This window comes from Chelonia mydas, chromosome 5 (assembly GCF_015237465.2).
Source record: "Chelonia mydas isolate rCheMyd1 chromosome 5, rCheMyd1.pri.v2, whole genome shotgun sequence".
NCBI lineage: Eukaryota > Metazoa > Chordata > Testudines > Cheloniidae > Chelonia > Chelonia mydas.
In genome coordinates, this window is record NC_051245.2 from 87,361,117 (window position 1) to 87,387,057 (window position 25,941).

Consider the following 25,941-nt stretch of genomic DNA (forward strand, 5'->3'; position numbering starts at 1 on the left):
AACCGATTCACTCTCTGTTTCGCAGCTCATGAAATACTGGAGGACAGCTTCACTGTGTTCATAAGGCTCATCACCAGACTGGTCAGAAACTCAGCAGCATGCTGTCAGGCACAGGTGGTGGGCACAGTATACAAGGGCAGTTGAAAAACGGCGCAAAACAAAATAGGAAGCCCATTTCTCAAGCGTTAATTGTCTATAAACCTGGACCATCTCCACTCAATCTCAGAATACAGCACTTCTTTCTGAGAGGAATTATCATTTTATTTCACAGAGAATGACTATCCAAAAGCAAGACCAAGAACGCAGTACCTTTATCCGAAGAATCTGATCCATACTCACAAGTAGTAATCATTGAACACATGAGTTATGAGGAGAGGCTGAGGGAACTGGGGATGTTTAGTCTACGGAAGAGAAGAATGAGGGGGGATTTGATAGCTGCTTTCAACTACCTGAAAGGGGGTTCCAAAGAGGATGGCTCTAAACTGTTCTCAGTGGTAGCAGATGACAGAACAAGGAGTAATGGTCTCAAGTTGCAGTGGGGGAGATTTAGGTTGGATATGAGGAAAAACTTTTTCACTAGGAGGGTGGTGAAACACTGGAATGCGTTACCTAGGGAGGTGGTGGAATCTCCTTTCTTTGACGTTTTTAAGGTCAGGCTTGACAAAGCCCTGGCTGGGATGATTTAATTGGGGATCGGTCCTGCTTTGAGCAGGGGGTTGGACTAGATGACCTCCTGAGGTCCCTTCCAACCCTGATATTCTATTATTCTATGATTCTATGATTGAAGTAATGGCAATCCACCTGTGTCTCTGAACCTTGCCCTTCTAGGATGGTAAAAGAGAGCAGAGAACACCTGAGACCCCTACAAAAAGAGACTATCTGCATCTCCTTTGAAGGGAAAATCCTATTTGCCCTAAGATATATGATCATCTGACCAGTACTTAAGAAGCCATCTCTAAACAGCTGAGACTTTACAACTACAACCTCTGTATAAATTTACTTTTGCAAGAAGCATCTAGCTAAAGCCTCTTCAGGGCCACCTCTTGGCTATAAGTATCCTGGATCCCTCTCAGTCAGGCTGAGAACCTTAGGCCTGGTACAAGAGAGACAGCGCCTGTTGCTCCGGTGGACGACCTTCAGCTATCCTTATACAAGGGAGGTACATCCATAGTTATTGTGCAAGACCCTTCTGTGGTATTTGATACCAAGTGATCTCCAAATATTCCTTTCCTGCCTCCAAGAAGCTACAAGGAAGAATGGAAATGCCCTGACATGGTTGAGATCATTCCGCTCAGACTGAACCCTGTAGGTCATTATCAAATCGTAGATATGTAGGGAGAGTGACCTTGAGAAGTCATCTAGTCCATCCCCTTGTACTGAGAAAGGACCAAGTATACCAAAACCATCCCTGACAGGGGTTTGTCTAACTTGTTCTTAAAAACCTCCAGTGATTGGGATTCCAAAACCTCCCTTGGTAACTTATTCCAGTACTTAACTATACTTAGAGTTAGCAAGATTTTCCTCAATCTCCCTTGCACAGATTAAGCCAATTACTTCTTGTTCTGCCTTCAGGGACATGAAGAACAATTGATCATGGTCCTCTTTATAAAAGCCCTTATGATATTTGAAAACTGTTATCAGGTACCCCTCAGTCTTCTTTTCTCAAGACAAAACATGCTCAGTATTTTAACCTTTCTTCAGAGGTTACACCTATTACCATTTTTATTGCTCCCCTCTGGACTCTCTGTAATTTGTCTATATCTTTCTTAAAGTGTGGCACCCAAAACCGGACACAGTACTCCAGCTGAGGCCTCACCAGTTCCGAATAGAGCAGAACAATTATAGGTAACTGCACTTCCACCTTCAAAATCCTATAAACATTAGTCTTCTCTCTCATATTTGGCAAGCTATTGCAACAGGCTGAAGTACCAGCAGAATGTAGATAAAACCCAACCCTACATATCCTTGACATCAAACAGTCCAGTGTTTTTAAAGTGTATCAACACTTGGATAAACAGCAGCTGGCCAAAGTTGAACCAAGGAAAAACAAGTAGTGATGTGAGAAAGAAGGAAGCATGTTAAAAAACTATATCTCTGTATCACCCTGTCCCCTTCCCCACATTATGAAGAGCCAGATTGTTAAATTGGTTTGCAGCCATGGGATCCTGTTAGAATCCTTACTGATCTTGGATGTCAAAATAGCCATGCTGGTAAAAAAATACCCTCTTACATCTTCCTGGTCAGAAAAACATTCCATGCTATTGGACATAGGCCTGGTCGCAGTGATCTAAGCATTTGTGATTTGTCCAAGCTTCATTGTGAAACTCATCATATCTGATAGTTTTCCCCAAAAAGATTATTAGCGATGAGATATCCAACATAGTGAATGCCAGTGAGAATGAGGTAGAATCAGAGGCTAAAATAGGGAAAAAAGTTAAAAATTACTTGGGCAAGAGATGTCAAGTCACCAGGACCTGATGAAATACATCCTAGAATACTCAAGATGCTGACTGAGGAGATAGCTGAGACATTAGCGATTATCTTTGAAAAGTCATGGAAGATGGGAGAGATTCCAGAGGCCTGGAAAAGGGCAAATATAGAGTCCATCTATAAAAAGGGAAATAAGGACAACCTGAGGAATTTCAGACCAGTCATCTTAACTTCAGTATCTGGAAAGATAATGGAGCAAATAATTAAGAAATCAATTTGCAAATACCTAGAAGATAATAACGTGATAAGTAAGTCATCTTGGTGAGGTGCGACTTTCCTCAGTCTATGGCACAGGAGAAGTAAGCTCTATTTGCCTCCTTCAGGCAGAGGCATACATTTGTAGAAACTTTGTGTCTGAGTCTGTCCTCATCAGAATATGTTTTCTGATAACAATGCTCAAATTTTCTTCCCACTTTCTCTGATGCATGTCACCTGAGATCTGTGGCAATCTGTGCAGGTGTTGGGAGGGGTGACAGCACTTTGGTACTAGTGTGTCTAGAAGAGTAGTCAGGGATTGGTTGAAATGCTTCACCAATTCTTCTACTCTGAAAACAAGTTTTGGAATTTAGCAGAGTTCAAGAGTTATCAGGACAGAACATGGTGATGGTTCTTTTTCCCTTCAAGGGAGAGTGTTCTTATTACTGCCTAGAAAAGGAAGAGGTCTTACCAGGATACAATATTGGTTCCATTTCTTATTCCTATCTCCAGTGCAAGGGTTCAGTCTAGGGCATGGGCAACTGTTGTGTGCGGGTCCAGAGATTGCCTGTGAGAAACCCGAGGTGAAGAATTAAGATAGGAAGTTTACTTAATCAGAAACATCATCAGCCTCGATATGACTGATATCGAGGCTGCTGCGCTGGGCATCACAAAATGGGGAAGAGATGGCCAGCCCTCTGTGGAGATAGAGGTGGTTAGGGACTATTTAGAAAAGCTGGACGTGCACAAGTCCATGGGGCCGGACGAGTTGCATCCGAGAGTGCTGAAGGAATTGGCGGCTGTGATTGCAGAGCCCTTGGCCATTATCTTTGAAAACTCGTGGCGAACGGGGGAAGTCCCGGATGACTGGAAAAAGGCTAACGTAGTGCCAATCTTTAAAAAAGGGAAGAAGGAGGATCCTGGGAACTACAGGCCAGTCAGCCTCACCTCAGTCCCTGGAAAAATCATGGAGCAGGTCCTCAAAGAATCAATCCTGAAGCACTTACATGAGAGGAAAGTGATCAGGAACAGTCAGCATGGATTCACCAAGGGAAGGTCATGCCTGACTAATCTAATCGCCTTTTATGATGAGATTACTGGTTCTGTGGATGAAGGGAAAGCAGTGGATGTATTGTTTCTTGACTTTAGCAAAGCGTTTGACACGGTCTCCCACAGTATTCTTGTCAGCAAGTTAAGGAAGTATGGGCTGGATGAATGCACTATAAGGTGGGTAGAAAGCTGGCTAGATTGTCGGGCTCAACGGGTAGTGATCAATGGCTCCATGTCTAGTTGGCAGCCGGTGTCAAGTGGAGTGCCCCAGGGGTCGGTCCTGGGGCCGGTTTTGTTCAATATCTTCATAAATGATCTGGAGGATGGTGTGGATTGCACTCTCAGCAAATTTGCGGATGATACTAAACTGGGAGGAGTGGTAGATACGCTGGAGGGGAGGGATAGGATACAGAAGGACCTAGACAAATTGGAGGATTGGGCCAAAAGAAATCTGATGAGGTTCAATAAGGATAAGTGCAGGGTCCTACACTTAGGATGGAAGAATCCAATGCACCGCTACAGACTAGGGACCGAATGGCTAGGCAGCAGTTCTGCGGAAAAGGACCTAGGGGTGACAGTGGACGAGAAGCTGGATATGAGTCAGCAGTGTGCCCTTGTTGCCAAGAAGGCCAATGGCATTTTGGGATGTATAAGTAGGGGCATAGCGAGCAGATCGAGGGACGTGATCGTTCCCCTCTATTCGACACTGGTGAGGCCTCATCTGGAGTACTGTGTCCAGTTTTGGGCCCCACACTACAAGAAGGATGTGGATAAATTGGAGAGAGTCCAGCGAAGGGCAACAAAAATGATTAGGGGTCTAGAGTACATGACTTATGAGGAGAGGCTGAGGGAGCTGGGATTGTTTAGTCTGCAGAAGAGAAGAATGAGGGGGGATTTGATAGCTGCTTTCAACTACCTGAAAGGGGGTTCCAAAGAGGATGGCTCTAGACTGTTCTCAATGGTAGCAGATGACAGAACGAGGAGTAATGGTCTCAAGTTGCAATGGGGGAGGTTTAGATTGGATATTAGGAAAAACTTTTTCACTAAGAGGGTGGTGAAACACTGGAATGCGTTACCTAGGGAGGTGGTAGAATCTCCTTCCTTAGAGGTTTTTAAGGTCAGGCTTGACAAAGCCCTGGCTGGGATGATTTAACTGGGAATTGGTCCTGCTTCGAGCAGGGGGTTGGACTAGATGACCTTCTGGGGTCCCTTCCAACCCTGATATTCTATGATTCTATGAAGTCTCCCAAGACAATGAGTCTTGACCTTTATCAGCATGTCAGACTGCTTCTGCCAACTCTTGTGATAATCCTTTGGTTTCTGGCAGATTACAGATTAGCAAGGTGCCCAAGTTAGTCTTCTCTGTGGATAAGAGAGAAAATGGATGCACTCAAAGTATTGTGTTTGGCGTGAGTTTTCTTCATTTGAGTCTGGAAGAGAACAGAATGGTTATTCCACATCCAGATATGTCCTTCCTGGGTGTGGATCTGTGGCAAATGGAATATCCTGGGGAACAAGGTGATTAAATGCTGGGACTGCAGTCTTAACCACAATCATGTGTCTGTGTGATGCAGCCCAGGTCAGGCAACTCAACAGCAATAAAACCATGGATGATGGACTAATTCAGGATGACGCTGAAGTCATGGTGTCTGTCTGTTTTGGACCCATGCAAGATAACAGATTTCTGTTTGCACTGGACTAGATGTAAATATTTAGAGATCTTCTTTCCAAGTACTGTGAAGAGATGTTCTGTCCTTTGGGCTGCTGCTGTCACACTGAAGTAAAAGGGACATCTGACATGAGTCAAGTTACACGGTTAAATCTTTGCAGAATCAATCCTTTGTTAGGAACAAAGTATACTACAGCTATATTAATTGCATTTATGGTAAGAAGGATGTATGGGGGAAACAGTCAAACATTTGTAAACTCATCTTGTATGTAGATAAAATATAGTTAATAAAAAAATTGTCTGGGGTGTGTCCCAGTCTAAAGGAAAAATGTATCAGCCTACATTTTCAGAAGTGACTAGTGATTTTTGGTACCTCAGTTTCTGGGTGTTTAACATGACATAGCTTAAAGAAGCCTGATTTTCAGAGACAGATGCTCAGCACTTTCAAGAAATTCAGGACTTAAGATGTCTCACATAGGGAACACATGAACTGAAGCACCCAAAAATCACTTGTTCCGTTTGAAAATTCAGGCTAATTTTGTGACTGTCAACTTATATGGCCCTGTGAGAAGGCGACATGCCACACTCATCTCATCCACAAACACAGACTGCTCTGAGACCTTCTTGCTTATAAACACCCGGTGTAGCTTATTTACAGTTGTTTAATCCCTCCACCAATACACAGCAGTGTCTCTACACCTTTACACACTGTATCTGAACTTTCTAACCCCTTCTCCAAAAGGGAGGTGGGGAGGGACATGTCTCTACTCAGAGAACTCTATTTGTCAGGCTCTCCTAGCCTTCTGTCTTTCTGTTTCTCTCCCTCTCTGCCCTCCTGAGCACTCCTTCCAGTGCCCTTCTATACAGCTTCCTTGTTAATGGGCTTATTGGCTCATTGACTCCCTAGCCCCAGTCTGGCCTGGTAATCAATACACCTCTGTCCAATTAGGCCTTCTCCAGGGGAACCTAATTAAAATTAATAATGACCAGATTGCTGGCTCAAGTGCAAGCCCTCAGCACTCTATCACAGGCCCATGTCATTGGAGTGACCAAGCACCTAGTATATTGCGTCTCCTCTCCTGTCTTTTCTGCACTAGTAAAAAAAAACAAAAAACCCATAATTAATGCCACTGAAGATGGTGGTACAAAAACAAAAATTAAAATTTGATTTAGGAAAGTATTTTATATAAAATTTGAAATGTTGCTTAAACAGAAACAGCTATTTTAATTTCAGTGCCATTCAAAACACAGGAAAACATATTCACTGAGTGAAAAAAAAAATGTTTACCATATGGAAACCAGTTGTATTTTCAAGAGCCTGAAAAGAAATTATACAAGAGCTAATAAAAGGTAAGTAATCTGTATATCATTCTTTTTAAAAAAATCCTGAAATGCTGTTTGGAATTGTAGCAGGGTGGTCACCCACTCCTGCCTTAAAAGGCTTAAAACAGACCGGGGAGAGGGCTATGGCAGGGAAGAAAAAGTAGGGCTGATTGGGAGAAGCAGCCTTAGCTGGGAGCAACACCCCAATCAGGCAGCTGCTAGCTTAATCAGGGCCCAGCTGGCCTTTATAAGAGGGCAGTGGGCTAGGAGCCCAAGGAGTCTCCTCCATCTATGGAGGGAGATGGGCCTGGCTGTTGGGGAGCGTACCAGAATACCTGAGGTGGAGCAGGGCTGGGGGAAGGCCAGAGGAGCTGCAGCCTAGAAACCCCCGAGGCCGCAGGCCTAGTGGAAGGCCAAATAGGTACTGGGGTTGCAGAGGGCAGTCCAAGGGGTAGGCAGAGGCAGCAGGTCCAAACCTTCCTTGCCTATGATGACTGGCTTATACAGACTGCAGTCGGCCCCAGTGGAAGGAGGCTAGATGGTGACTGGCAGTAGCCCATAGGCTGAGACAAGGTGGGGATGGAGGAGGAGGGTCCCTGGGGAGGGGAAACCCAGATCTGTGGGGTATTGCCTGGAGGGGCATCACCCCAGCTATAAGGGCACCAGGGTCTGGGAGGGACATGGGGCCCAGCGACGGCAAGACACCAGTAGAGGGTGCTCTGGAGCTGGTAAAAAGAGCTAATTCCTAGACAGCCAGCAGGAGGTGCAGCTGGGTGAATCTGTGCCCCATTACAAGAATATTTTAAACTTTCTTTTCTTCAATTTAAAACAAACACTATAATCCCCTACCATCAAATTGAAATATCACAATTTCACTCCTATACTATCAACAAGCAAACAATGTTTTAGTTGCACCAAAAGGTGATTGCTGCGTACTCCAACCTATTTTGGGTTTGTGCTCAAGAGACATCTGTTAAAACTTTTATGGACTAACAAACCAGCTCAGCATAATAGTAAGGACATATCTTGTGCCTGATGCACTCCAAATCCTGTTTTGATCCCAAAGTGACAAGTGGGAGGAGAACAGTGATTGTGGTGATAGCAATTTTCACTCCAAGCACCAGCTCAGAGACAGAAGATGTTCTTGTTACCCAGGGTTTTCAGAACTGAAAGCAGTGGTAACTTAATTGTTTTACTTCAGGTGGTATCAGGAAAAAGTCTTTCAAAATAGCTTCAGAGAACAGCTTGAAAGTACACTTTATTTACTCTTTTTTTATAACAAATTTTTATATAACAAACAGCTCATAGTGACCCCTACTGGGTCACTTTAAAAAATACTTTATCATACTACTTATTAACAAAACATTTTAAACATAAAAAGCTTTTATATTAAAGGGGCCAAAACTCAGGGTCTTTATTTGTTTATAGTCTTCATTTGCAGACTTTTTTTTCCCATTTAGATTAACAGAGGCTGCAAGTTTGCAGCTAGCATTTGACCTTGCCTCCAGAAGCCCTGCTTGTTCAAATTAACCATTAACTAGGTAGAGTTCTATTTTATTAATTCATGGTGGCTGAATGCACACAATATGGTTGCAATTAGCTTGATAATATTTTGGGTAACACACACCCTTCCATTCCAGGTCAACATTCTCAGTGTCTAAGTACCACTGAGTTCATACACATATGGGATGTAGACATAGGCATCAACTCCGTGGGTGCTCCAGGGCTCGAGCACCCACAGAAAAGAATTAGCCAGTGCTTAGCACCCACTGGGAGCCCAAGCTGCTCCCCCTCTCCCCAATGCCTCCCATCCACCGGCAGCCCCGCCAATCATCTCCTCCCGGGTCCCTCCTAGCACTTCCTGCCCACCACGATCAGCTGTTCTGCGGCATGTAGGAGGCACTGGGTGGTAGAGGTAGGTGCAGGGATGGGGTGCACTGGGGGAGGGTGTGGAACTGGGTGGGAAGAGGCAGGGCGAGGTAGAGCAGGGATGGGGACTTGGGAGAAAGGAGGGGCAAGGGTGGAGTGGTGGTGGGAACAGGTAGGGCAGGGATGGGAGCTTGGGGGAAAGGGTCAGGTGGGGGTGGAGCCTGGGGCAGAGTGGGGGTGTTAAGCACTCCGGGAGCCCAGAGGAAGCTGGCATTTGGGGATGTAGACACACACTTTGAATTATTATCATCATTGCTGTGGCTTCATTGTAGACAGTCTTTGGATCATTTTGTTATCTTGGCAAACCCAAGAGTGAAGAGACCATGGAGCTGGAGAGCAAAGGTGAATTAATGCGCAAAGGTGTTTATTATATGCTTAAACCCCATAAACAGCCAAATATTACAGTCATTTAAAAGAGCACTAAATCCTATAGCACTGAAAACTGGATCCAAATTCCTAGGATGACACATTCAGAAATGGGGTTCAGATAGAAAAGGTGAGAGAATGGAAAGATCATGAGTTAAGTTTCTATGTGGCTGGGAGACAACCCGATAGCATTAAAAGCTCCCTGCATAGATAACAGGCAGCTCTGAGTGCCATGAACTCCAGACTGACCAATTCCTCTAGGGGGAAAAAAATGAATGCTTTAAATAGATACCAAACTCCCTCAAATGCCCCAAATCTAGCGATCATATGTCTGCCTCAGGCCACTAAATAAATCCAGAGAGCCCTCTCACCAAATCTCGGTCTTTTAGACATATTATTTGGAGCTGGCTTTGCTATTTTGCAATGGAGTGTGCAGGACTTACAGAAACTTCCAAAATACTTAATTGAACAGTTATTACTCAAATGAAAGGTCATATTTAATCCCTGTCTATCTAATCAAAAGGAGGGATTGCAAACTGAATAAGAAAAAATTGACTGGGAATTTGAAAGAGTGGTTTGAAGAATACAAACAGCCATGAAACCAGTGTAACTTGTTCTTCACTAGAAGTTTTTGGCCCACATCTTGCAAACACGGGTGTTACTTTGCTCACATGAGTAGTCCTACTGACTTCAATGGGACGAGTCATATGGGTGACACAGCTCCTGTATGCAAAGTTTAGTGCTAAAATCTTTAGGTTGTGATATCTTAATCACAGCTACAGTACAAACTTTGATGTCATTCCTGTTGGCTTACGACTACTAGATTTTTGGCTCTCAGAGTACATGGATGGTGCTCACCTTTCAGGGTAAGAGGAACTGATCTCCTTTCACGGAAAAAACTAATTAGGAGACTTCTTGTTATGTCTTCTGTTATCACTGTTGGAGGGGCAGCTACTTATTTTTTTAAGAAAACCTGTTGAAATTTTTGAAAAAATATTCTCCTTCAAGGCCATTCTCCCCATCTCTCTTCCCCTGTTATGCTTACTGAAAATGTTTGGTTTTTATATAAATGTCCTCAGTAGAAAAAAAAAAAAAAAAAACAAGGGAAGAGACTTTGGCAGAATAGTCTTTAAGCAGAACGATTGGTACTTCAACTTGCTATCAGGCACCAGCAATTCTTTAAGAAAAATGAAGCTGAATCTGTAGACGTGGCTGCTAAAGATGCAGACGGATACCTAATGGGATTTTCAAAAGTGCCTAACTCACATTTAAATCATTTTTAGGCTTTTAAATACCTATAAAGATCTGGCCCATAATTCTTTGTCACAATTTTTTTAATAGGGACTAACATGTTACTAATGAGGGAATCTGGGCCAGATTCACCTCTCATACTGGTATAGAAATCAGGAGAAATGCCACTGAATCACTTATTGTGAATATTATTCTAAGCAATCATACCCCTGTTTCAACACAACTCCATAGTAAATTAAAAACATGGTAAGACATGAACAGAAAATGAGCAAAATAAATGGTCTTTCAGCCAGAATTTTTCCCATAAGGCATCAGCAGGTCTTTATGGAAAATTCTTCTGAATTTGCACCATGTCTCTGGAAGAGAACAACTTAAGGCTCCTAATTAAGTCATTCTGTGCAAGAATTGTTATAATTTCATACCATTCTGGAATGTAGGGTAACATCCCCCTCAAGTAAAATAAAGTACTTTGGGTAGAAAACCCAAGTAACTATAGGCTAATGAGGAACAGACAAAGAAAAATGCCAAATGCTGTAAAGCCCAGATACTTAAGATAATGACTGAAATTTATGACTGCTTCCTTCCCTGGCAGACAGGAGTACAATTAGAATTCTCAAAACAACTGTTTCTTTGTGCTGGCAAGCTATGTCATGTTTATACTACAACAGATATGCTGAAGATAAAAAATTAATGGTACAGCACCCTTTATAACTCAAGGTAATAGTCAAACTTGTTATGAGGTTCTGAGTATGGTTTTGCACTTATTTTACTCCTAAATGTAAGTTATTTAGGTAATTATGATTGGAATGGGCAGGAATTAACCATTAAAGCAACTTGTAATGTACACAGGCCTCAGTTTGCACAATCACACAGAACAAGAACAAGCAAACTATTATGGGCCCCATTATCATTTCTTTTGCTGTGCAAATATAACCTGAAATTTAAATAACTGAAAACTATTTCTTTTAAAAAATATTGATGTCCTTTGCTTGACAAACCCCTGAATGAAAACTGTCAAGAAATGCACATGGCCTTTCTTTCATCATTTACTTGTATCAGGGATATGGCTCACTTAGCACTGACAACCATTAGAGACAGAATAAGCATAAGGAATTATTAGCACAAATTTTCTCATCTCCCCCACAAAGAGGGCACAATTATAGCTATATTTTGAATACACCAAACATGACCCAAATAAGCACAGATGGTTTTGCAACAGACTAGCCCAAGGGCATCTTTTCCCTGAGGAAGGGATATACAGCATTGGAGGCTCTGATTTCCCTAAGGATATTATCAGGTCCACAAGAACTTTTGGGCTACCCCTCTCTCCTTTCCTTCCTTCACTTTATGTAAGGGGACTGTTGCCCCCTTACTAACATTCAGTGGGGGTGTTTTGGTTGGCTAACTCCCAGTACCAAAAGGGGAAGGGTCTATCGGAAATCAGGATCCTGAGGCTGATAGTCCCCAGGAACAATGGGGAGAGGCCAATGCTCCAGGTCAGCCTGAATGACAGGGCGGGCAGGCTAATCAGGGAGTCAGGAGGCCAGGGGGGTCTCGTCCTCCGTGTGAGCTGGATTTGCCTGGGTCAGACAGAGTGGGGCTGAGCTAAGGAGAAAGCAGGGACCCAAGCTAAGCTGAAGAGCAGAGCTGTGCCAGATCCAGAGGGACCAGAAAAGCAGCCCAGAGAAAGCAGACCCTGTCCTGGGAGCAGAGCTGCAGCAACCAGAGCCAGAGGGGCCAGAAAAGCAGCCCACGAAGCAGGTCAGTGCTGGGAGCAGTCACAGAAGCAGCCTGCAGAGCAGAACCGTCCTGGGAGCAGTAACGGAAGTGGGAGCGAGGACTCAGATCCTTTTGCTAGCCTACTTCATTGGAGTAGTGCAGAAGCCAGAAAAGTTCCCCACAATAGCGGGACTATTCCCCCACTTACATTTATATATTTCCTTTCCCCTATAGCAGTGGTTTTCAACCTTTTTTCATTTGCGGACCCTTAAAAATGTTGAATGGAGGTGTGGAGATGACATTTATTGAACACAACAAATAGAGATAATTTAATTCTTAAACTTTACTTTCCATTTTTAAAAAATATATATTTATAAAACAGAGCAAATCTATACCTTGAGCTATATAATATTACATGCAAGCTAAATTTCTCTCTTCCCCTCCTGCACACAATGAGGTCAAAATTAAACAAACATTCTCTCCCTTTTTCACACAAACTGTAAATATAAATCTACACGAATAAGGTATTCATTCAGCAAAATACAGAACAAAATGCAAGATTCACTACTTAACTAAGCTTTCCTAAGGTAAATTAAAAAATGAAATAAAAATTAGAAACCTATATGGGGTAAGGAGATGAACTTAAGAAGCAGAATCTTCGGAGCCTGTCTGGAGGCTGGTTGAGACCTGTTCTAACTCACACCTGACCAACAACAGCCCCTATGGGTCTGACTGGCTGGTGAGGATTGCTGGAGCACAACAGCAACCTGGACACACCGCTGCTCCAAGCCATGCCCCTTTATATCTATCCTTATGTGCTTTGTCTTTATATTGGTCTAAAAGCATCTAAGACACAGTCATCACTATACAAATAGCAGCAGCATTTGATCTTCTGCTTTTTGCAAATATTGCCTCTTTACTGATTTAAGCAGACTTTAGAAAATGTAAAGGTAAAAGATGGATTTTAGTTGCTAGGTATTCCCTTGTTTGTTCTACAGATAAACACTTCATATAGTTAAATCATTTGAAATTATATTGTAGATAAACAAAATAATTAATTTTTAAATATCCATGAACTCCATAAATACTAGCTTATATCTGTCGTCACAGTTTGCCCTTATTCTGTTTTCAGGATTAGTAGTTTTGGCCAGATAAAACCACACAAACCCCATAAAGCTTATGAGTCAGCTTTCTAATATGCCCTTGTTTTGCTGAGAAATAATGGGGAAAACATTATCAGAAGAAAACCCCTAAAATGACAAACATCAAAGTATAGAAATGAATGGGAAAGAGATGAAATTTAATTTGGATAATGGGGAAAAACTCAGAGGCAAATGCTCAATGAGCTTACATTTCCCTTCCCCATGCCTTATTAAAGAGATAACAAGAGATGCAAATAAACTGTCACTACATGAAGCAAAATTATATCTATAACATCAATTCAGTGAGAATAGTGGAGCAAGCTAGTACTGATGGGAAGCTGGCATTGTTACCTACTAGATAAAAGGAATCCAGCTGCAGCTATTTACACTAACTCCACCAATGCAAGCAGGAACAAATAAAGGCTTGCTATCATTAGGTCTAATAGCCTACAAAATATATAAGAAAGCTTTCAATTTTCAAATCATTATAGGCTGACCATACCAGAGGAGTATCCTTCAAAGTCTAAAAGGGGAGCAACTGGTTCACGACTAAGGGTGAGTACTTTGCCCATGCCATCTGAGGAATAGCACAGATGACAAATGCAGATGTGGCCATGAAGAGTATGTCTACACAGACCACAGAAGCGAACCCCCCAGCCTGGGGCTGACAGACTCTAGAGCTCTAAAAATAGCTGTCTAGGCAGTGCTTTGAAGTTGTGGCTTGGGCTGGAGCCTGGGCTGTGAAGGTGAGGCAACCTCAAAGCACTGACTGTACGGCTGTTTTCAGAGAGCTATGGTGAGCCCCACTAGCCCAAGTCTGTTGAACCAGGCTGGGAGGCTCTCTTCCAAGGGCTGTACAGATATACCCCAACTTACCCTGTCTGACTGGTAGACAGGCCGAGGTGCAGTATAGAACAGTGAAATGATGCTGCAAAATAAAGTTATACACAGAAAAACAAAATAATTATATTAGAGAAGCTTCTGTACCTGGCCATTCCCAGACTGGAAAAGTTGGAAGGGACTATCAACACATCAATCCTGGAAAAGGGGTGGGTACCCAATATAGCATGAGCAGCTGACAGGCACTGAGGAATCAGCTCAAGAAGGATCTCTGCACAACGATCCTTAAGGCACCATGGAGCAAAGACTCGATGAGGAATGACTAGCTGAGAACTGGCAGCAGGATTTTGGAAACGGCAAGGATATGCCACATGACCACAGCTCCCTTCGATCAACCTGACAACACCACAAAATACAACGGTTTAGTTTGACATTACAAATACATGTAGTTAAATATGTGTGCAGGAGGTGAGGAATTTCTGCAGACATCAAGGAGATAAAGCTACAGATAGGTCACATGCAAAGTTGGCTCCTTTGTATGCTCACACTGTTCATGTCAATGCAGTAGTGAAAAACTGCAGGCAAAATTATTATTGATATGCTTGGGTAGAACTGATTTGGCCACTCCAATCTAAAATAAATGAAAGTGGTAACATCTTGTTTTACAGACATCAGAAGAACATGCTTGCAAAATGCATTCACTATTCAAGACAAAACTTTGTGTATGTTTGCATTTTATAAATAAATACAGAAAAGTAAATGGACAAGAAAAAACATACAGCTCAAACTAAAGGAAAGATTCAGAGTTCCTAAGCTAAATATTTTTGAAATACTTAAGTATTTAACCAAGTTACAAAGACAGGATTTACTTTTGTCAAAGAAGACAGATCTGATTCATATTAAAATCAAAGTTCAATTTTTTAAATTAAAAATTCTTCAGACAAACTGTAAAAAATTGTTCCTATTACACAAAACAGCAGATTTAAATTCAGTCATAGCACAACACAAACCCTCTCTTTGGTTTCAAGTTGCAACTTTGGAGGCTGATTTATTGTAAGCACTAGGAACAGTACTATTTGCAGGATCAGGCTCCAAACTAGTACTTTTCTATAAGCTATGATTACTTTTGCTGAATTGATGGCATATAGCTAGCTGAGTTAATAACAATGAAATAACACCAAGAATGACATTCTTTTAAATCTACTTGGTTAATTTACCTAGGTCAGAGCACAATTAGTAAAGTTGAAATTTGACAAGGTTTTCTTTTTAGGAGGTTTGCTTTTAAGATATATTGGATATATTTTACATTTCAGATGAGTTTGTACAATTTTAATGTACAATGTATCTAGAGCTTGAAATTCAATGTGCTCAGGTAGCAAAATCAGAATAGATAAATCCCATCTTAAAATTCACTTCTTTAAGGAATCCTTCCTTACGGTCCTCCTCACCAAAATATCTGCTCATTGTTCAGTACCTGACCTACTGTCCCATGATTTATGTTTCTCTTGTCTACCTTTGGCGCTCCACTCTGGAAACTATTGTTACTCTACAGAGGGCTGGCTAGTGAACACTGTCTCCCTTCAGGCAGTGTCCTTGTGTCTTTCTATCATTTACAAAGCAAATAATACATACAACTCCTTCAAGTGCAGGTATCTGAAATGGAACTTACATTTGTATCCAGTTATTTATGAGATATTCACTTTATACCACCTACAATCAAAATATCTTAAAATATCACTTTATAAAGTTTGATGGAAAAAATATTAAAGATGTTTGAAATCCTGGAGCAATACGAGGAAAGAAAAGTTATGAACAGTTTTAGTTTTCACATCAAGAAGCAGCAAATTAATACCTCCAGAGGGGGTTAATGACTTGGATGAGAAGGAAATAGATTATAAAGTTGCTTGTAAATAACAGGAGGCATATTTATGCCTCTTTTCCCCTTTTTTATTGAGAACCAGTGTAACTGACTAAATAGCCAGCTGATGTTCCATTACATATAGGGACAGCATTATCATAATTATGTGTCTGATAGCTCCCACTATGTGCTAAAGGTGCTGTACAAACAAAAAAAGACAAGTGATACAGACGGTGGGGAAAAGGTATACAACATCCAAGTCAGGAGGTGGTTGGCTACCTCCTCATAATATACGTTTTAATAAAGTGAGGATTCTAGGAGGAAACTGAGTGCAAAAAGGGATAGTTACACCGTGGGCCAGTTCAAGGAGGACAGAGTGGCAAGAAGATAACTGTGAGAAAAGCAGACAGCATATTAAGGGTGGCAGGGGGATCACTGGTGGAGCGGTGGGGACATAGGATAAACACATCTAATATTCTTCTCAGCAATGTCAAATGTGAGGAATGAGACATTGTTTGGAGGTACACAGAACATTCATAGAATCATAGAACTGGAAGGGACCTTGAGAGGTCATCTAGTCCAGTCCCCTGCACTTGTGGCAGGACTAAGTATTATCTAGACCATTCCTGACAAGTGTTTGTCTAACCTACTCTTAAGAATCTCCATTTTTGGAGATTTCTCAACCTCCCAAGGCAATTTATTCTAGTGCTTAACCACCGTGACAGTTAGGAAGTTTTTCCTAATATCCAACCTAAATCTCCCTTTCTGCAATTTAAGCCAATTGCTTCTTGTCCTAACCTCAGAGGTTAAGAAAAACAATTCTTCCTCCTCCTCCTCATAACAATCTTTTACATACTTGAAAACATATCATGTCCCCTCTGTCTTCTCTTTTCCAGATTAAACAAACCCATTTTTTTCAATCTTCCCTCATAGGTCATGTTTTCTAGACCTTTAATCAGTTTTGTCGCTCTTCTCTGGACTTTCTCCAATTTGTCCACATCCTTCCTGAAATGTGGCGCTCAGAACTGGACAGTCTCATCAGGAAAGCTTGCTTTTATAAAGAAGGTAAAACATAGGCCCCAGAGGATTTTTCATTAGTGAAGAAACTTCTTTATCGCTCAGATACAATTTGCTTGTTTCTAAATTGCTGTGATTCAGCCTCCAACTGACATAGAACAAACACTGAACTCCCATGGGGGAGAGTAAAAAAAAAAAAAAAAAAAAAACTACAAATGGAAAATACTTGCTCTTGAAGACTATTGCACACAAAACTCTTTACTGAAAAAAAAAAAAAAAAAAAAAAGCTTCATGTAGTCCTTAAAGCATCAAGAGTCCTCTCATCTATTCCTTCCCTTACCACTAACTATGTGACCTTGCGCACATAACTTAAATTCTCTGTGCCTCAGTCTACCCATTTGTAAAATGGAGATAGTAATGTTTACCTATCACACTGGGCTGTTGTGACTCTTAATTTATGTCTCAAATGCTATGAAATCCCTGGATCAAAAAGGGAAAACAAACAAATAAAAACATCATCATATTTAAAGGTATTTGAATAACTGAATTTTCCCTTTGTCACTACAACTAACAACATATTTTATTGCCGCAAATCAGCAACAGTTACAGATCATAAAGCATTATATATATTAAAGCAGAATGTACACTGTAAAATAATTACAGCATACGCATTTCTATAGAGGCAACATACAACATATCACATTACAAATAGTGTGACAAAGTTCCTGCTCTACCTTGGTGGGTCTTGCACTTATTGGTGGATTTGGTTGCCTTGGAGCTTCACGGCAGCCCTCAGCTTGGCCATCTTTCTGAACCCACAGTCCAGGTCGACTCCCCCTGTGTCTAACCAGGAGCTGGGAGGATTTGGGGGGAACCCAGGCCCGCCCTCTACTCCGAGTTCTAGCCCAGGGCCCTGTGGAATGCAGCTGTCTAAAGTGCCTCCTGGAACAGCTGCGTGACAGCTACAACTCCCTGGGCTACTTCCCCATGGCCTCCTCCCAACACCTTCTTTATCCTCACCACAGGACCTTCCTTCTGGTGTCTGATAATGCTTGTACACCTCAGTCCACGTTCTCACTCTCAGCTCCTAGCACCTCTTGCTCCCAGCTCCTCACACGCACCACAAACTGAAGTAAGTTCTTTTTTAAACGCAGGTGACCTGATTAGCCTGTCTTAATTGATTCTAGCAGCTCCTTGATTAGAACACCTGCAGCTAATCAGCCTGTCTGTCTTAATTGTCTCCAGAAGGTTCCTGATTGTTCTGGAACCTTCCCTGCTACCTTACCCAGGGAAAAGGGACCTACTTAACCTGGGACTAATATATCTGCCTTCTATCGCTCTCCTGTAGCCATCTGTCCTGACTCTGTCACAACAGTAATGCTTCATTTGCATGATTTCATTTCTTACTTGCCACTTAAGAAGCTTGATTTTTTTTTGTTTCTCTTTTCCCAGAGATTTCCCTAAAATCTTGCCTATTCTTCACTATCAAGATTAGTTTATGAGCTACTTTTTTGAGAGTGTATGCTACTGTTTTCCGTCATTATCTGTCTCCAAAAATGTTTCCTTTCCTCTATTTTTTGGTAATCTATTGATGGGAGCTAAAATAAAGATGTCAATATCAGAGTGAAAAAAAAAAAAAAAAAAAACCTTCCCTGCTACCTTACCCAGGGAAAAACGACCTACTTAGCCTGCTCTCCTGCTGCTGACCTCTGGCCTGGGCTTTCCTTGCTTTTTGCCCCTGCTTTCGGGTTCCCCCCTGACCGGGCCAGACGCTCTCCCCCCTTTCTTTTCTTTTTGTTGGTTTTTTTTTCTCTTTCTCTGCTGTTCCTAGAGTGCTGGCCGGCTGCCAGCCAGCTGTTAGCCCCGCCCGCCCTCGGACACTGCTGCTGCTCCAGCTGAAACCCCCCACCCCGAGAGAGGGGGGTCCTGCCGGCCCGCTTCCCTGAAGCGGGGGAGTGGAAGGACCCAGCCCCCAGACCCAGCTGCTTGCTGTTTGTCTGTGGATCCGTCTCCGGTCGAGAGGACTCTTATCACTTGCTCCGGCATTTCTGGAATGCAAAAAAGAAAACCTGGAACAAACAGAGAAAAAGCAGTCCACCGGAGGAATACCACCCGGGGAATCTACAAATCGCCGTGGAGGGGGCCTACGACTGAGTAACTTTCGAACTGTGCTCTCGTGTGGGGGGAGGCCTTGACTGTGTCTTAACTGTGTTTGTAGGGACACGGGGGGTGTGGCACAGAGCTGCCCCCCGATCCATCTGTGTCCTCCCAACCCCCACACTACGATCTTCACCCCCCCCAACTCTACCATCTTTGCTGGCTGTCTAACATCTGCCTCTGGACTCAGCTGCTCGACCTGATTCCACCATGGGCCAGAAGCACCAGCCAACCAAACAGGACTCTCTGGACAAGCGTACGGTGGTTCATGTGCCCCCCCCGCCCCAAATTGTCCACCCCACAGCTTGTCCCTTTCTACCTGACCCCAACTCCTGTTAATCACCTGCCACCGCCCCTGCTGGGGCATCGGCAATGGAGGGCACCGTGGTGACCTCCGCCGCTGCCATACCCATCGCCTCCCCAGACTCTAGGGAACCCCCCCAGCTGGCGGGAAAGGCCAGGGCAAGAAGAAGGGGAAGGGCGCCGCTAAAACCACCAGGCCCTCCATGGCAGGGGCCACCCCCACTGCTGCAGCCCTGCCACTGACCACGGCGTCCTCCCCCGCTACCCCCTCCACCAACTCTGCAGATGTCCCTCCCTCAGCCGCCAGGACGTATGCCCGGACGGCGGCAGCCCCCCCCGCCCGCCGCCTCGTCATCTCTCCCGCCCGCCGCCTCCACCACCATCAATAGCGGCCAGGGCCCCTTTCCCACCATGACAAGGAAGCACGGTGTCTGATGCCTTCTGGTGCCCGCCTCGCCCCACATGGAGACCTACGTGCGGGTGTTGGCGAGGGTGGTGGGGCCCTCGGCCATTGTGGCGGCCTCCAAAATGTACGGGAAGGTCGTTTTCTTCTTAGCATCGGAGGCTGCCGCCCAGGAAGCGGTGGAGAGGGGCCTGGCGGTGGGAGGGGGGTGTTTGTCCACCTAGAGCCGCTCGAGGACCTGGGCGTCCGCCTGGTCTTGACCTCTGTCCCTCCTTTTCTCCCCAATGCTGCCCTGCTACCCGCCCTTTCCACCCTGGGAAAACCTGTTTCTGTTATCAGCCCTCTTCCATTGGGCTGCAAGGACCCCACCCTCCGTCACATCTTTTCCTTCCACCGGCAAGTGCAGCTTCTACTGCCGTCGGCGGCGCGTAACGGAGAGGCACTCGAGGGGTCCTTCCTAGTCCCCCACCAGGGGGCCTGTTACCGGGTGTATTTCTCCACAGGGGAAGCCCGGTGCTACCTCTGCCACACGTCAGGGCATGTCCGGAGGGACTGCCCCTTAGCCCGGCAAGGAGGGGCATCTGGGATCCCCGAGACCCGGCAGGACACCGGCCCCGTCATTGCTGATGCCCCTGGCCACCCGATACCCGAACCCGCCCCTCCTCTTCTTCGGACCACCGCTACTCCCGCTCAGGCCTCCCCCACAACGCCCAGACAAGCGGGAGAGCCCCGCCCTCGTTGCTGACAATCTGGTGGGGCCTATGGAGGAGGGTGTGGCAGAGATACCACTAGGCATAGGAGAGAGCCTGCCCCAGGGAGAATCCTCCCTCCCTTATGCCGCCCCACCGTCCGTCCCCCCCCCAAGCCCCTGAGCCATCACCTTTACCCCCTGACAGGACCCCTGCTAACCAGCCCCAAGATGATGCCATGGAGGGCTGGGCCCTAGTCCAGGGGAAGCGAGGCAAGTGGAAGGCTCGAGCTCCGCCTCATCTACCCGAGGCGGACGCCCCCCGGAAGACCAGGAAGGGGGGCACGCAAGCCGAACCTTCCGCTTTGCCCACGAGTGCATCCCATCCACAGGTGTTAGCCAGGAAAGACGTGGTAGCACTGGAGGGTAGTGTCTCCCCTCCACGAGAGACCCTCCCCTCCGAGACCCTCGAGGAAGCCCCTTCTGTCCTGACACTACCCGAAACCCCTGTGAACCCTGAGGCAACCATCGTGGCGGGTGCCAGCGGGGAGAACCCCGGGGTGACGGAAAGTGTCCTCTCCTCCATGTTCGAAGAGATCGAGGCCCTAGATCTGACCCCGGTCGCCCAGGGGGAGGACAATCTTTTGCCAGCAAACCTCGATTTGGGCGACCTCACTCCACCCCTCTTTTTCCCATGCTCCCTCCCCCAACTGCTGCTTCTGCTCCCACCTCCGAGGAGCCCCTGGACTCCTTCATCGACCCGGCCGCTGACGGCACCCCGCTGACGACCACCGAGCCTGCTCAGGTGACAGCCAGCCCCACGCGGCCAGGATACGAGTTGCCGGGGCACCCCCCGTTGGTGCGGAGCAATCGACTTCCTTCCCGGGCGGGGACCCAACAGAAGATAATCCACCTCCTGATGCTGTGGCCGCTAAATCCACCATAGAGCCCGCGCCCGGTATCACTGAGAGCTCCCTCTCCACCCCCTTAACCCTCGAGCCTGATCGGGACACGCCACCATCCAGCTACTTGCCTCCCAAAACCCAGAACCTCGCCTCTGCCCCTATCCAATCTACCTCCTGCGATGTTATCGCTGCCCCCAGGGCTGTCTCCTTCCCTTTTCCAACCGATGACCCCCAGGGAGTGGCCTTTGCATTCTCCTGCCCCGACCCATTAGGGGCTGCTATTTTCCCTCCACCGCCCCCTATCGCCCCAGGGCTTGAGGCGGGCCTAGAAGCTCCAGCCCATCAGGCACCCCGTCGGGGGTCCACACCCTGCTTGCTCGTTTTAGTGGGCCACAGGGCTGCACCAAGGGCGCCGCCGGGGAACAACTGGGAAACTGTAACCCCACCCCTCCATGAGCTGTGAGGAGAGCTGCGGAAGTTTTTAGAGGATGTCTGTGGCTCCCGCAGCGAGGTACAGCTTGCTCTCCAGCGATGGGGGGACTTTTTTCAAATCCTCTGGGCCACAAGGGCCCTCATGGGGGAAGGTAAAGGGACGGGGAAGCAGGATGCCGCGGCCTACTGGTGGGTCCGCATCTTCCGTGACCAATTACTCACCTACGGGATGGGTCAAGGACTGTTGCGCGGCCCACTGGGGGATGCGAGCGTCCCTGCCAGTGAGGATCCCCCCCGGCCCTCCCCATGACACCTCTCACCATTGCAACGTTGAACACCCGGGGTTGTAGGATGGCTCTCCGCAGGTCCCAAGTGCTCTCCTTCCTTTGGGAGGGAGGGTACTCTGTGATTTTCCTGCAGGAGACCCATACGGATCCGACCGCCGAAGATAGTTGGCGACTGGAGTGGGGGAACAGGGTCTACTTTAGCCATTCCACGGTTTGGCAGGCTGGAGTGGCGACCCTGTTCTTCCCTGACCTATGGCCTGAGGTGCTAGGGGTCGCCAAGGCTGTGCTGGGTCGCCTGCTGCATCTCCGCGTCCATATAGAGGGGCTCGTGGTTAACCTCGTTAATGTCTATGCCCCGACACCGGGCCCGGAGCAAGTGCAATTCTATCAGCAGGCGTCCACCTCCCTCGGCACCTTAGATTCTCACGAGTGCCTGGTCCTGGGAGGGGATTTTAATACTACCGTCGAGGAGTGAGACCGCTCAGGGACCGAGCAGAGCCCAGCCGCTTTGGACACCCTCCGGAAGATAGTTGAACATCACTCCCTAGTAAACATCTGGCGCGACCACCACCCGGATGACACTTCCACGTTCACCTTTGTCCGGGTGGAAGCCCATCGGTCGAGCCACTCCCGGTTGGACCGCATTTATCACGCTTCCATCTCTCACAAGCCCACTCCTCCAGCATTCGGCTGGCCCCATTTTCTGATGATCACCTAGCCACCGTGACAGCCTCCCTCCCTATCGGCATTTTACCAACAACCTGTTGGAGGATGAGGGCTTTGTGACGTCATTCCGGGAATTGTGGCTGGCCTGGCGAGGGCAGTGGCGTGTCTTTCCCTCGGCGCGGCAATGGTGGGACCTGGGGAAGGTGCACGCCAGGCTTTTCTGCCTCGACTACACCCGGGGCACCAGCCAACGGAGAAATGCGGTGATAGAGCAGTTGGAACGGGAGGTCTTAGAGCTGGAGAGGCATCTGGCCGCCAGCCCCGAGGACCCGCTCCTCTGCGGAGCGTACTGGGAGAAGCGGGAGGAGCTCCGGGCCCTTGAGGACCATCGGGCCCGGGGCGCCTTTGTTCGATCCCGCATCCGCCTCCTTCGGGAGATGGATCGCGGCTCCCGCTTCTTCTATGCCCTGGAGAAAACGAGGGGGGCCAAGAAACACGTCACCTCCCTCCTGGCAGAAGATGGCACCCCCCTCACGGAACCGGCAGAGATGTGCGGGAGGACCCGAGCCTTCTACGCAAGTCTTTTCTCCCCGGATCCGACCGACCCTGGCGCTTGCAGAGTGCTCTGGGAGGAGCTCCCTACGGTCAGCATGAGCGACCGAAACGGCTAGAGTTGCCTCTCACTCTGACCGAGTTCTCAGAAGCCCTCCGTCATATGCCCACTAATAAGTCTCCAGGCATGGACAGGCTGACCGTGGAGTTCTACTGCGTGTTTTGGGATGTCCTCGGCCCAGACCTAGTCACCGTCTGGGCTGAGTCTCTGCAGAGCGGGGTCCTCCCTCTCTCATGCAAGCGAGCTGTGCTCGCCTTATTGCCGAAGAAGGGGGACCTCTGCAAGTTACGAAATTGGCGTCCTGTCTCGCTCCTCAGCACGGACTACAAAATTGTAGCGAAAGCAATCTCGCTGCGGCTAGGGTCTGTGCTGGCAGACGTGATCCACCCAGACCAGACCTACACCGTCCCGGACTGCAGTATCTTTGATAACCTATTTCTGGTTCGGGACCTTTTGGAACTCGGGCGTAGAGACGGTCTGTCGTTCGCCCTCCTGTCCCTAGATCAGGAGAAGGTGTTCGATAGGGTGGACGACGGGTACCTCCTGAACACTCTGCGAGCGTTTGGCTTCGGACCCCAGTTTGTGGGTTTTCTCCGGGTGCTGTATGCCTCCGCAGAGTGTCTGGTTAAGCTCAACTGGACCCTGACCGAACCGGTCAGCTTTGGGCAAGGAGTACGGCAGGGGTGCCCCCTCTCGGGCCAGCTGTACGCTCTGGCGATCGAGCCCTTCCTCTGCCTCCTCCGCAGGAGGTTGACAGGGTTGGTGCTGCGGGAGCCGGCTGGTCCTGTTGGCGTACGCTGATGACATGCTCCTCGTGGTCCAGGACTCGGGCGACTTGGCACGGGTGGAGGCTTGCCAGGCAATCTATTCAGCAGCCTCCTCTGCCCGGGTCAATTGGGTCAAGAGCTCTGGATTGGTGGTAGAGCTCCCTCCCACCCGCGCTTCAGACCATCTGGTGGAGCGCGGGTCCGATGCTCTACCTCGGCGTTTACCTTTCTGCCATGCTTCCCTCTCCGCCGGAGAACTGGGAAAATTTAGAGGGCGGGGTGATAGAGCGGCTCCGTAAATGGACGGGACTACTCCGATGTCTCTCCCTTCGTGGGAGAGCGCTGATGCTTAAACAACTAGTCCTGTCCAAGCTCTGGTACTGGCTCAACACCCTGGTCCTGGCCCCGGGTTTCCTGACCAACCTCCAGACATCGATTCTGGGGTTCTTTTGGTCAGAATGCACTGGGCCCCTGTAGGGGTTCTTCATCTACCCCTGAAGGAAGGAGGACGGGGACTGAAGTGTCTGCACACTTAGGTCTGCGTCTTCCGCCTCCAGGCCCTACAGAGGCTCCTTTATAGTACAGGCAGTTCAGCGTGGAGCACACTGGCGCACGCCATCCTGCGCCGCATCCGAGGACTCCGATATGACCGGCAGCTCTTTTATCTCTGTTTGGGAGGTCTTCCGCGAGACCTCTCCAGGCTGCCGGTCTTCTACCAGGACTTCCTCCGGACTTCTAAAAGGTTTTTAACGACCAGGTCCGTGGCGGACAAGGGGGCTGATCTCCTCGCGGAGCTCCTGCTACACAACCCCCAGCTCCATGTGCAGGTGGCGGAGTCCCGCTCGGTGCGCCAGAGCCTGATCCTGGCAGAAGTCATGAGAGTCGGAGACCTCCTGAACTACGACTGGGGAGACTGGCTGGATCCCCTGATGCTCGCTCGGCGCATGGGGCTCTCCTGACCTCGTACCCCCCGGCGCATACTTCAGGAGGTGAAGACCGCTTTGCCGCCTGCTGCTCGAGCTTACCTCGACCGGGTCCTGCTCGCGGGCATGCCCTGCCCACCCTCTACCCCAGGCCTGCCGGACCTTTTAATTGGACCCCTGCCCCGTAGACCCAATCGACCCCCTCACCCCTTTACGGCGAGCCGGCTGCATGAACTGCAGCCGGTATGCTTCCAAACCTCACCAAGGAAACATCATTACACGCTCGTGCTCCACACCCTTCACGCCCTCACCCTAGTGTCCCACCCCGACCCAAAGTGGCGAGACCTTCTGCCACCTTTGGAGAGTGAGCAGCCCCGGCGGGCCAGCCTATATTCCACCTTGGTTCCGAGGCCCATCGGGGATATCAGTTGGTGGCTCCTTCATGGAGCAGTGAGCATGGGCACATACTTGGCATGGTTCAACCCCATCCCAGATACTTGTCCCTTTTGCGGTGTGAGGGAAACCCTGGCGCACATATATTTGGAGTGCGCCAGGCTGCAGTCCCTGTTCCGGCTCCTCATAAATCTTTTATTATATTTTTGGTTGCATTTTTCCCCTCATCTTTTTATTTATGCACTCCCAATCCGTGGCCTCACAAAGTCGTGGGATCTCCTAGTTAACCTCCTCCTGGCCCTGGCTAAAACGGCCATCTATAAAACCAGAGAGAGGAGGTTGGCCGATGGAGTTTCCTGTGACTGTGGGGCCATCTTCCGATCCTCAGTCTGTTCACGTATCCGGGAGGAGTTCCTCTGGGTGGCATCCACTGACTCCCTTGATGCTTTTGAGGAGCGGTGGGCTCTGTCCAAGGCTTTCTGCTCGGTGTCCCCGTCTGGCTCCCTTAGTTTTGACCCTTTGATTGGGGGAGAGAGTAAGGGACCCCAGCCCCAG

At 47.3% G+C, this 25,941-nt stretch overlaps 1 protein-coding gene across 29 annotated transcripts in view; it reads right to left on the reverse strand.

The window, feature by feature from the left end:
• AOPEP (aminopeptidase O (putative)) overlaps window positions 1-25,941 on the reverse strand; it is a 393,415-nt gene that overhangs the window by 266,798 nt on the left and 100,676 nt on the right. For all 29 annotated transcript variants that reach the window (XM_043547078.1, XM_037901726.2, XM_043547087.1 and 26 more), the window contains one exon: window positions 14,122-14,370. In XM_043547078.1, coding sequence (XP_043403013.1) covers window positions 14,122-14,370 — 249 coding nt within the window. The remainder of the gene's footprint in view (window positions 1-14,121; window positions 14,371-25,941) is intronic.